We start from the raw sequence: 12,608 nt of genomic DNA, 5'->3' as shown, positions 1-12,608 counted from the left end.
CTTATTCTTATTCTTATTCTTCTTATTGTTATTCTTATTCTTATTCTTATTCTTATTCTTATTCTTCTTCTTCTTATTCTTATTCTTATTCTTATTCTTATTCTTCTTATTCTTATTCTTCTTATTCTTATTCTTCTTATTCTTATTCTTCTTATTCTTATTCTTCTTATTCTTATTCTTCTTCTTCTTATTATTCTTCTTATTATTCTTCTTATTATTCTTCTTATTATTCTTCTTATTATTCTTCTTATTATTCTTCTTATTATTCTTCTTATTCTTATTCTTATTCTTATTCTTCTTATTCTTCTTCTTATTTTTCTTATTTTTCTTATTCTTCTTATTCTTATTCTTATTCTTCTTATTCTTCTTATTCTTCTTATTCTTCTTATTCTTCTTCTGGCTGCTCCTGTTGGGGGTCGCCACAGCGGATCATCCGTATGATCCACATAGTGATTTGGCACATGTTTTACACCGGATGCCCTTCCTGACGCAACCCTGGTCGCCTCTTGCGACACAGGGATCTGGTACACCTAGTTTAACCGGGTATACACCGGCCCAGTCCACTGGTACTCATTTCGCCGACCTCGGAAGGATGACAGGCTGAGTCAACCCCCTGGTGTATTAATTCAGTGGCCCAACGGGGCTTGAACTCAGGACCTTTTGGATCCCAAGCCGCTGCCCTAACCACTGCGCCAACACCAGGCTTCAGAACAAGTTAATTTAATTGTACGTTATATTTCGAACATGAATCAGAAAACGATCCTGTGGTTTATCAGTCCTTTGGCTCAGGATTTGTCTGATTGCGCATGTGTAGAGAGGAGTGAGATACCTTTTTTCTTCCTGTCTGCCTGCCTGGCAGTTAAACAAAATTGAAAATCATCCCAACCAGGAAATGTACTGTTTTTAAAGACGTCATAAACAACACAAACAACAGCGATGAAGAACCAATGCAACGTGTTAAATTAGGCGGTGTACAAGACACTTGTATCTGCATTCGTAAATTTCTCGAGTTTATTGTTTCTCTCACCTTTGCAGTCTTTATTTTATTTGAGATGAATCATTATTATGATTATCATTTTGTATGCAGCCTGTGGCTGCTGGTTGCATCATTGCTGGGAGTGTGGCTGTGCCGCTTATGCAGTGCCCCCCTGCGTCCAGTGAGTTGGTACTAATTTTGCTGACTTCGGAAGGATGACAGGCTGAGTCCACCCACTGGTGTTGTTTAACGGCACGACAAGGGCTCAAACTCAAGACCTAAAGATCCTAAGCCAGCCACCTTCGCCATTAAGCCAACACCAGGATTATTTAAATTGAATTATATACTTGAACACTGTAGATCACAAATCGTCTTTTTTGACGCTTTTACAATCCTTACATTTTGCAGCACTTGGACATGTTAAATAAGGTGGTGTATAAGACTTCATCAGTGGTGCTAAACTAAAAATGTTTTTTTTTTTTTTAAATACGACCTTTAAAATCATCATTTTATTTCATTTGAATTATATATTTGAACACGATGAGGGGTAAGGTGTTCGATGTTTCTCTAGTTCCATAAAGTTTAAATGTTTCATTTCAAAATTTGGTTTTCATCAGTACTTATGACTTATGCCTACAGATCCACTGATGGTTGACTATCAGTACACCTTCACTCTTACCCAAGAAGATGATGAGCACTACACATCCATCAATTTCAAAACGATGCCGGAAGAGGTGAGCCAAATAATCTGGAAGCTTCGTTTGCGATATCACCCACCGGACAAGTGTTTGGACTCGCTCATTAACTGATGTCCTGTGTACTTCTTTTTTCGTTCTTCTTTGGGATTAAAGGCATTTAATTTGAGAGAAGGAACCCATAAACCCTTACACTTTAAAGAAAAGAAAAAAAAAACACATTTCAAAGGTATTGTGCTTCTTTAGTCATTGTCTAAGTGCTCTGGCTTGAGATGCTTTGTCGAGTTTGAGAAGTATTCTTCATCTTTACTTGCATCTATATGTTTTTTGTTGTTTTTTTGGAGTTGTGCAGTTATTAGCTTGATCCCATATCTCACAGGCGCTCTGTCTTGGATCTGAGCAAAATGAATGTTGTCTGAATTATTATTCAGACGACAGTGTTCTAGTCGATCTGTCACCTCCAAAATTGCGCATGTGTGTTGAAGTGCAGCAACTGGTTGTTTTATGTGGGCTTGGTTGATGCGATTTTGACTTTACACATGTAATTTTTTGTATGCTGTTCTGTTTTGACATGGGTCAGGTCTCTCTTTTACATGGTATTTTTCTCCTGGTGCGAGTGGTAACTGATCATTCTACTTCTACTGCTGTGGTGTCATTTGCACTCATTGGTGCTGCTGTGGTATGGGTAGTAACTGAGACACACTGATTACAGAACTGTACTATGCCTAACTCGGTGTCAAAACTGTGCTCCATGGAATCGTAATAAATTATTTTTATTTTCAGTTATTATTGACATCAGTTAATTTTAACCATGGCTCTAAAGAGGAAACTGTTGCTATTGGTTAGCCAAGTGCAAAAAAGTTGAGGAAAGTGATATTTTTGACACAGAAAGTAGAGGGTTTGGATAAGCTTGGCATGTCTGCGTCTTGGTACCTCTCTCACCAGCCATGGTGCTTCAGCAAAGGACATATATGACTCCGTGGGACTGATTCAATCTGCGACCTTTCCGACCCAGTTTTCTCCCAATGGCAAATTCCTCCTTCCAGACTTGGTAATTACGAACTTCCCTGAAAATGTCTCCTGCTCTTCCTCTGCTCCAATTGGTTCATCTGATCATATGTATGGTTGTCAGAGTGAACATCTCTCTGGCTATTTTCAGAGAGCAGCATCAATACCGGCGAGTCTGGCATTTCAATGAAGCAGATCGGCAAGTACTGCAAGCAGCCTTCTCCCTTTAGGACTGGTCTCCTATATCTAAAGCCCCTGATATCAACTGAGCCTGGGAATCCTTCCATAGTAACCTGCTCTCTTATTCACAGATTCATCCCATCGCATCTTCAGTTATCATACCATCCTCCGATCCATGGTACACTGAATCATATGGTGAGTCAGTTGCTCTGAAAATATGTGCCGTCTCTTTCTGGAAAGCAAATCCAATGGAAGGCAATCTCAGATCATTCCACAAGGCCTGCAACAAGTGTATGTCCACTCTCAGGAAAGCCAGCAAACAACATCTGTCCGACCTTAATAATGAACTTTCAAAATTGTTTCTCTCTTCTAAAACCTGGTGGTGGTGCCTTGTTAAGTGTATCTCTGGAGTATGCTCCCCTTCCATCCCTTCACTCTCTTCAAATGGCACTACAGTTGACCACTCATGGAGAAGGCTGCATGCCTCAATTCTGTGTTTCCTTCCAAATACTGTGTGCCAAACCCCACGCTCTGTATCCACCATCATACCCAGTCATGACCATCTGCTCTTTGACCATGTGCGGCATCAGCTGGTGTGTTCTAAAAACTTGCTCTGCTGCTCTTGCACATTTTCTCTCTGCTCTTTTCACCCTATCATTTGCCTGAGGTCATCTTCCATCTGCTTGGAAAATAGGCCAACATCACCATTGCAGAAAAAGGTGCAAAAGCTGATCCCTTTAACTGCAAACCCATCAGCTTACTTCCAATTATCAACAATGTCATGAAATCCATCATCATTGTTGATATGTAATCCTTCCTTTTCTCCAACGGCCTCATCATTAATTCACATTTAGACCAGGTCACACCACATTGACATGCAGCTTCTACTCTCCCAACAATGGTGGAGGTCTTCAGTATCAGACATGAGATCAGGGCCATCTCTCTGGACATATCTCAAGCTTTTGATACACATTGGTGTCCTGCCTTGTTCTCCAAACTGTCTGTCGATGACATTCAAGGCCAACTCCACACATGGCTTACTGACATCATGTATTCTTGTAGCCAGTAAGTGGCACTCAACAGAATCCTTTCATCTCCTCTCCCTGTTAAGGCTGGGTTGCCCCAAGGTAGCGTTCTTGGTCCAGTCCTATTCCTCATTTCACAAATGATCTTTCTGACTGAAAAATCCTCTTTATCTATTTGCTGATGACTCCACCATCTGCCGTGACATCCCTCATCCTTCAGCTTGGCAGGCAGCAGCCTCTTCATTTTTGTCAGACCTTTATAACCCTGAGACATATCTCTCTCTCTCTCTCTCTCTCTCTCTCTCTCTCTCTCTCTCTCTCTCTCTCTCTCTCTCTCTCTCTCTCTCTCTCTCTCTCTCTCTCTCTCTCTGTCTGTCTGTCTCTGTCTCTGTCTCTTTTCCCCGAAATGACCGTGTGGAAAACCCTCCTATCTGCTTTCTTCACAATCCTCTTGAGGAAGTTCAGTCACGAAAACTCTGAGGTCTCACTATCATCCATGATCTTTCTTGGGCAAACCACATTTCAAAGTTGGCCTCCACAGCCAGTCGCTGCCTGGGCATCGGCCGTCATACAAGTCCTTCCTTGGCCCACCTGACCTACCACCTACAAGGCCTTCATCTGCAGTCTGATGGAGTACTGCTCTTCCCCTCTGGGCTGGCTCCCCTACCTCACACCTTGCTCAGCTTGATGCTGTGGAATCCAATTCCTTCAAGTTTGTTGGAATCTTCTGCATTGAAGCTGAGTCCTTGGGCCTATCCCTTTCACATCGCAAACAGGTTGGTGCTCTCTCTATCTTCTACTTCTTCCATTCTGGTCTTGCATCTTCTGCCCTTTCTGTTCTTTGCCCCTATGCCCCCCCCCCCCAACCCAGGTTTCTGCAGCGTGCATGGACTCCACCATCAATCGCCTCCTCGTAAAACTCCCGAAATCCAGAATCACTGCTCACCTCTACTCATTCATTCATCTCTTTTACCTCCTATGGATCCAACTTCCTCATTCTCTTCAATCGCATTCTTCCCTCCAGGTCTTCAAGACATCTTTTCACCACCATCTCAGATCGTCCCCAATCCAGGACCATGATCTTTTCCTCTCCTGTTAACTCTCCTTCTACCCCCCAAGCCCACCTTCCAAATTTCCATTTTTTCCTTCCTGAGAGTTTGCTTCTGTATCCATCTTGTCCACCCCATGCATCCTTCCCAACCCATCAATCTTACATGCATTCCTTATTTGTGCAGGTCTTCCTCTATTTTATCCTTCAGTTCTGCTCTTGCTGTCCACCCCTCTTTCTGCTGTTCATTTTGTTCTGTTGCGACCTGATCTGTTGAATGTCTTGCTCTTCCATGAGCCTCGACTTTGTATATATAAAAAATGAAACTTGGACGAGGTGAGAGTGTGATGTCACTGTGCAGATATTACAGCATTGAGTCCAGTATCTGCCAAATAAAGAAACACTCAGAAAATATGAGGGATAGTGAATGATTGGGTTTTGCATGCACGTGAGGGTGACTTCCATTACCGCTCCAGTACATGACGCATGAGTTTATCATCAAGAGGACTGAGCTTAACCCCCTTTTCCCATTGGCCTTCACTGTTATTTTATGTGGACTTGGTTTATGCGCGGGTTTCCAGGAACTTAACCCCAACATAAAACAAGGGTTTACTGCATATTGAAATATGATATAAAGGAATGTGCTATCAACCACATATGTGCTCGATATTGAAGAATTGTGTCTTGCAAAAGGACAATTTTATTCTTACCTCGTGGTTCACACACAACTCGTGAGAATCTATTCACAACTCTTAAAAGAGTTTAAAATGTATTTTTATGGATGGGTTAATTCCCCCAGAATGTGCAGTTTGTTAAGACTTGAAATACGTCCTCCCATCCATTGGCGCTATGACAATACACATAGAGAGAATTTGGGACCTCCCTTCACCTGAACCCCCCAAACTATGATTTTTTTTTTACTCCCTAAAACCACTCCATGCATTGATTTTGCCATTAAGTTTAAGTTTTTCACTTAAAAATTTTGTTTTCTGCTTTTCAACTTTGTTTTCTTGAGTGCCCTGATGACCTGAGTCCAGCCAACATTTTCATCTCATTCCATCCAGTGGTTTAGGAGTGCATAGAAGTCAAACAAACGCTTCTCATATTTATAGTATGATGTATAAGGGCTGTCTCTCATGTGACACAAGGTTGCATGATTGTATTTGAAAAAGTGGAATTCATGTTTTAAGTCATGTTTGAGGCGAGTTAAGTAGTAAGAAATGACTCTGGGAACATTTGGCTCGGAAGGCAACTCGTCTCACTAAATTTGGTATTCTTTCCTACTATGAGATTAAAGAGAAACTGTTTCCATATTTTTTGGTGTAATAATCCACATATACGCAAAGAAACAAAGATTTCTTTGCAAACAGATGATCAGCAACTCAAAGTCGTGTGGAGAGCTTGGCAGCAAGAGCGCGGTTATACGCGAGTCAGTGATGAATCTCATGAGGCATTTGATGTGCTTATTTGTGATTAGTTCTTTGCTTTTGTCATCACAGTTCAACTTTCTAGTGCTACTTTGCAACTTGAGACTTTATAAACCAAACTTAAACCACTGCACAGATTCAGAGCAACACGGGCCAATGATGTAGGTGGCCAAGTTCTGACTATATACGTCTCCGGTTTAATTTCACGCCCGAGTTCGTTCAGTTCACAGATCTTTCCGTCGTTTGTGATGTTGTAAGCACAACCATAATGTTGCTCTATAGTTAGTTCGTGATACTGCACATTGTACCTGCTTCAGTCGAACATTTATCATTCTTGCACAATGCATTGGCATTCTTCAATAGAATACAGAGAAGTTTCATCAACATGTATGAAAGGAAGTGATGAAGTTCAATTTCAAAAAATAACCTCTTCTCATGTGTTTTTAGGCAGTAAGGCTTGGTAGCTGCATTGAGGGCATTTTTTTTGTATACCTTGTAGAGGCTCGTATGAGAGCTAACACACAATGCATAGAAAGGGGGGGGGGGCATGAGACAAGAGGTGTGGGAGTGGGAAGGACAAAACAGTGGGGAACAGAGACTTTAGGAGATCTGTGGAAGGTAGAGGGATGGGAGGGGTACAAAGAGTAAACAAGATGGACACTACAGGGACTTTCAGAAAGGAAAGCAGGGAATTTGAAGGAGTTGCATTTGGGGTGGATTAGCGGGGGTAGAAAAGATCATGGTTTTGGATGGGGGAAGACAAGAGATGGTAGTGAACAGCTGTTTTGAAGGCCTGGAGAGAAGAATGGGATTGAACAGACTTAAGGAGTTTATTCCAAAGGCAGGAAAAAAAGAGGAATGAAAGTGTGAAGGTGAGCAGTGATTCGTGATTTTGGTAGTTTTACCAGAAGGGGGATGTTGGCGGACCTTGAGCACTCTGCTGAAATATGGTGGGGACAAATCGCAGACACAGAAAGAGGGGGGGGGCGAGACCGGAGAGGAGACGGTAGAAGACAGAAAGACACTGACCTGTCTGTGGTGAGAGAGTGAGAGACCCAAAGACTCAGCCTCAACGCGGGAGATACCAATGATCTGAAATGCCTTGGTTTACACAACGTGAAGCCGAGAAAGGTGAGAGGCAGGAGCACCAGCCCAGAGGGGAGAGCAATACTCCATCATTATTCCATTTTGTTTTGAAGTCCAGTATTTCTTTTCATATTCAACACTTTCTCCAATGATGAAAGATGTCCATGCATTTGTATACTCCCCTTCAACTCTTAAACCAAAACACTTGTAGTTTTCAGTCTCCAAACAAAATGATGTCATTGAAGATTTAGCAATTTAAATATCAATTTAGCACAAGTGATGCACAATTAGCTTAAACTGAAGCCTTTGTTTTGAGATAAATGAGAAATTTCCCTCGTATTCAAGAATGACATTAGGATGGGGGTGTATATCCTGATCGATAGTAGGTTTTGGTGCAGGATCGAAAGTCCTGCACAAACGGAAAAAGCGAGGAGTGAGAAATGTGTACTTGCTTGTTTTTCGATGCTTTAAAAACAATATATAGGAAAAAGGCAATAACCAATGTAGAAATTAAATTTGGCAATGTTGCATTTATTCTCGTGTCATAGTCCATAACAATAACTTGTGTTGTAATGAATAACAATGACTGTGATTAAGAGTGCTGATAAGTACAGTATATCCGTTTCTCTGAAGAAATTAATCAAATGTGTTTGTGCACCCTTCATACCCTCGCTGCTCTCTTATCATGGGAAACCTTGAGTTTCATGAAAACAAAGCCAAGTGCTTGTGCTTACAAGTGAGAAGATCGGTTTGCATTTATTCTCTTTTGTTACTGAGATGCAGTTTTCTTTCCCTCGTTTTTCAGCTGAGCCGTGACCTTGAGGTTTCAATTGATACGTCAAAAAGTGTGGATATGAACATCACATGGTCATCGGGACCTTTGTGTGAGTTCACTTGAAATCACAATTCGCAAAATCACCTTTTTATGAGAAAAGGAATATATTCACAGAAGGTGCACTTATTACATGCTAATTTTTTATTTCCATTTTAAAACTTAATTTCTGCTTATTTTCTTTGCCGTAATTAAAACGAGCACTTCACTCACATCACAAACATTTGGGGATTTTTTAACGTCACGATAACACTTGTGGTTTTATTTACATCATGATAACATTTAGTGTTTTATTATTTATGGCATGATAACATTTAGTGTTTTATTATTCATGTCATGATAACATGTAGTGTTTTATTATTCATGTCACGATAACATTTGGTGTTTTATTATTAATGTCACGATAACATTTAGTGTTTTATTATTCATGTCATGATAACATTTAGTATTTTTTTTTATTTATGTCACGATAACAATTAGTGTTTTATTATTGATGTCATGATAACATTTAGTGTTTTATTATTGATGTCATGATAACATTTAGTGTTTTATTATTTATGTCGCGATAACATTTAGTGTTTTATTATTTATGTCACTAACATTTAGTGTTTTATTATTTATGTTATGATAACATTTCGTGTTTTATTATTTATGTCATAATAACATTTCGTGTTTTATTATTTATGTCATGATAATATTTAGTGTTTTATTATTAATGTCATGAGAACATTTAGTGTTTTATTATTAATGTCATGATAACATTTAGTGTTTTATTATTTATGTCATGATAACATTAAGTGTTTTATTATTTATGTCATGATAACATTTCGTGTTTTATTACCTTCGCATTCTGCGAAAGGTTATGTTTTGGTCGGCGTGTATTTATTTATTTGTTTATTTATTTGTAATCTTGTGATTCGTATAACTCAAAAAGTATTAAACCGAATTGCATGAAATTTGGTGGGATGATTGGTTATTAGCCAGGAAGCATTCGATTAGATTTTGGGATCGTTCGAGTCAAAGGTCAAGGTCAAGGTCACAAAAAGGTCAAAATCGTCTTTTTCGATAACACGGTCAATTTTTATTCAATTTGCATGCAACTAACGCCAAAATGTTCAGAATTCAACGCCTCATCTTGTGATATGCAATATGACACAATGACGCCCATACTCTTGTTACCGGTTAGGGGTCAAAGGTCAGGGGGGTCAGGACCTTGAAAAATATGCGGTTTTTGTCATAATGCGGTCAATTCTTGTCCGCTTTATATGAACCCAGCACCAAAATGTTCAGAATTTAATGCCCAATCTTGTGACACAATGACGTCATAACACATGTCACCGGTTGGGGTAAAATGTCAGGGGGGGGGGGTGTCACGCCCTTGAAAAATATGCGGTTTTCGGCATAACTCAGTCAATTCTTATTCGATTTGCATGAAACCAGCATCAAACGAGATTACCTTCTCTTGTTGAAACGTTGTATTCACCGAGCTTGCGAGTGAAGACTCGCCAAAACGACGTGAGTTGATTGTTTTTTAGTCCGTAGCCCCCGAAAGTCGGGGGGGGGGTCATGACATTATAGATATGTGCTTTGTGTCATAAGACCATTCATATGAAACCAGTTCCCCACACTCATACCAAGAACAAAAAAAGTAGTGGCGGCGAAGGTATGCGCTCTATGAGTGCCCGTTCTAGTTATTTATGTCATGATAACCTTTCGTGTTTTATTATTTTGTCATGATAACATTTAGTGTTTTATTATTTGTGTCATGATAACATTTCATGTTTTTTTTTATTTATGTCACTATAACATTTAGTGTTTTATTATTTATGTCACGATAACATTTCGTGTTTTATTATTTATGTCATGATAACATAAGTGTTTTATTATTTATGTCATGATTACATTAAGTGTTTTATTATTTATGTCATGATTACATTAAGTGTTTTATTATTTATGTCACAATAACATTTCGTGTTTTATTATTTATGTCATGATAACATTAAGTGTTTTATTATTTATGTCACAATAACATTTCGTGTTTTATTATTTATGTCATGATAACATTAAGTGTTTTATTATTTATGTCATGATAACATTAAGTGTTTTATTATTTATGTCATGATAACATTTTGTGTTTTATTATTTATGTCATGATAACATTTAGTGTTTTATTATTTATGTCATGATAACATTTAGTGTTTTATTATTTATGTCATGATAACATTTAGTGTTTTATTATTTATGTCATGATAACATTTAGTGTTTTATTATTTATGTCACGATAGCATTTAGTGTGTTATTGATATTCTGTATTGCACCTGCCCCCGCTCTCGCGGATCTTCTGTGCAGATGGTGCTGTGGCTGGTGAGGAATTGCTCATTGTGACAAAAACGAATATTCGTAGCTACAAGGAATCATTTTCAAGTGAAAAGTATGATTTCCGAGGAAACCCCAACATCACATTCTACGTCTACATCAGTAACTTCACATGGAAGGTGAAAGTCCAGGTCAGTTTGTTGGATTTTTATTTTTTAAGATGCTGGGGTTGGGTGTGGGGGGGGGGTGCCTGCCCCCATTCTCGTGGCATCACGCCTGCCCCCCTCTCATGGCGTCACACTTGCCCCCGCTCTTGTGGCGTTATGCCTGCCCCCATTCTTGTGGCGTCCCACTTGCCCCCACTCTCGTGACGTTGCCCCTGTCCCTGCTCTTGTGGTGTTGTGCCTGCCCCCTCTCTTGCGGCATCACGTCTGCCACCGCTCTGTCATCTTCCTCAATCCTTTTTGATGCATATTATCTGCCTTGGGGGTTTGCCATCGCTTCTCTTTCCTTCCTGATTCTTAACTTCCTGTGCTCTTAACTGCAACACGTCTCAATGGCCCTTTCTCAACTCCCACACCCTCACCCCTTCCCTCTCCCCCATCAATGGATACTCTCAACTATTTCCTCACTTGTCTTTGATATATATTATCTGGCCCTGCAGCTTTATCATCCCTTTTTTCTTCCAGTTGTTTCCTCATTTTCTCTGTCCTCTCTTTAAAAATCCAAGCTCCACCCAAAGATGGATACTCTCAGCTGTTGCTAATTCCCCTGGCTGTTCTTGTGTTAATGTTGAAGCAAAATTATTGTTTAATAAGCCTGCTATCTCACTTCAATTGCTAACCAATCTCCCCTTGCTATTCCTTAATGGTTCCATGCTTCTCTTACTCTCATTCCTTTCCCCTTATGTACTTGAGGAATACCTTTCTATTGTGTTTAATATTCTTAGTTATATCCTTCTCATATTCTCTTTTGGCTTGCAGAGTTATTTTCTTAACAAGTCTTTGTTTACTCCTGCACAGTTCCTTTCCAGTCCCTTTATTCTCTACCTTTAAAATGCCTTATCTTATCCTTAATAGCCCTTCTTACCTCCCTGTTGTTCAACCACCCTGGTCTTTCTGCTTATGTATTTACACCTCACTGGAAAATACTTACCTGATACACAACATGTTTGCTCCTCGAATGTTCCCCATTTCTCTGATGCTGATTGTCATCATGTTATTTTCTCCTAATCTCAATCTTGAGCAACTAACTCTCTCCTTATACCCTCAAGGTAACCTTCCTCAACTTCCCAACTAACAGCTCTAACTAACTCTTCACGGAATCCTTATCAACACTATGTTATGATTTGTCCCTAAGAACTCTCCTTCCTCCACCTCCTCCACTGCATTGGGATCATTACTTCAAAAGAGGTCCAACACTGCACTCCCCCTCATTGGATTATCTACACATTGATTTTAAAAGCTATCCTGTACTATTTCTAGAACATCTTCATCTGCTCTGTCCTTTCCCTTTTCATGGACCCATTGTATCCATGGAAAATTAATATCCCCCAGAATCCATAATCTTCCCTTAAAACATGCCCTTCTGAATTATTCATGAACCCTTCTATTCTGATTTGTGAATGTGGCAAATTATATTTACAGTTATGATTAGTTTCACCCCTTGGGTTTATTTTTCTTGTACTTCATCATTAAATTTTTAATGCATGATTGAAAGAAATATTTACAATGTCTCGAATTTGTTTATAATTTTAATGAGACGCAGTTAGTTCGTCGAATGTTATATTTTGCTTGTGAATAAGTTCCTCACCAAGGAGTCGCTCCTTCGTGCGTGCGACACGGCCCCGCTCTTTGTTCATGCCAAGCTTCATTATTTGCCCTTCATGGCATGACCTGTGCTCGAACGATCTCTGCCTATGGGCCATCGAGCCAGGACTGCAATTTCAGGGGTGACTTGTGTCTGACATTGCACTGAATTGAGATATGCCAGCGGTGTCCCTGCAACAGCCAGTT

General features: G+C 39.7%; 1 protein-coding gene across 9 annotated transcripts in view; it reads left to right on the top strand.

Annotated features, from left to right (window-relative positions):
* Positions 1 to 12,608, top strand: part of LOC147016219 (attractin-like protein 1) — a 334,549-nt gene that overhangs the window by 129,927 nt on the left and 192,014 nt on the right. For all 9 annotated transcript variants that reach the window (XR_015050063.1, XM_085849045.1, XM_085849046.1 and 6 more), the window contains exons 22-24: positions 1,616 to 1,710; positions 8,251 to 8,329; positions 10,627 to 10,784. Coding sequence is in view for 8 of the 9 variants with exons in the window: in XM_085849045.1 (XP_085705171.1) it covers positions 1,616 to 1,710; positions 8,251 to 8,329; positions 10,627 to 10,784 (332 nt within the window). In the remaining variant the exon portion in view is untranslated. The remainder of the gene's footprint in view (positions 1 to 1,615; positions 1,711 to 8,250; positions 8,330 to 10,626; positions 10,785 to 12,608) is intronic.

Source organism: Eptatretus burgeri, chromosome 12 (assembly GCF_056783735.1).
Source record: "Eptatretus burgeri isolate ZD-2024b chromosome 12, Ebu_testis_v1, whole genome shotgun sequence".
NCBI lineage: Eukaryota > Metazoa > Chordata > Myxini > Myxiniformes > Myxinidae > Eptatretus > Eptatretus burgeri.
This window is presented reverse-complemented; position numbering and strand designations above follow the sequence as displayed.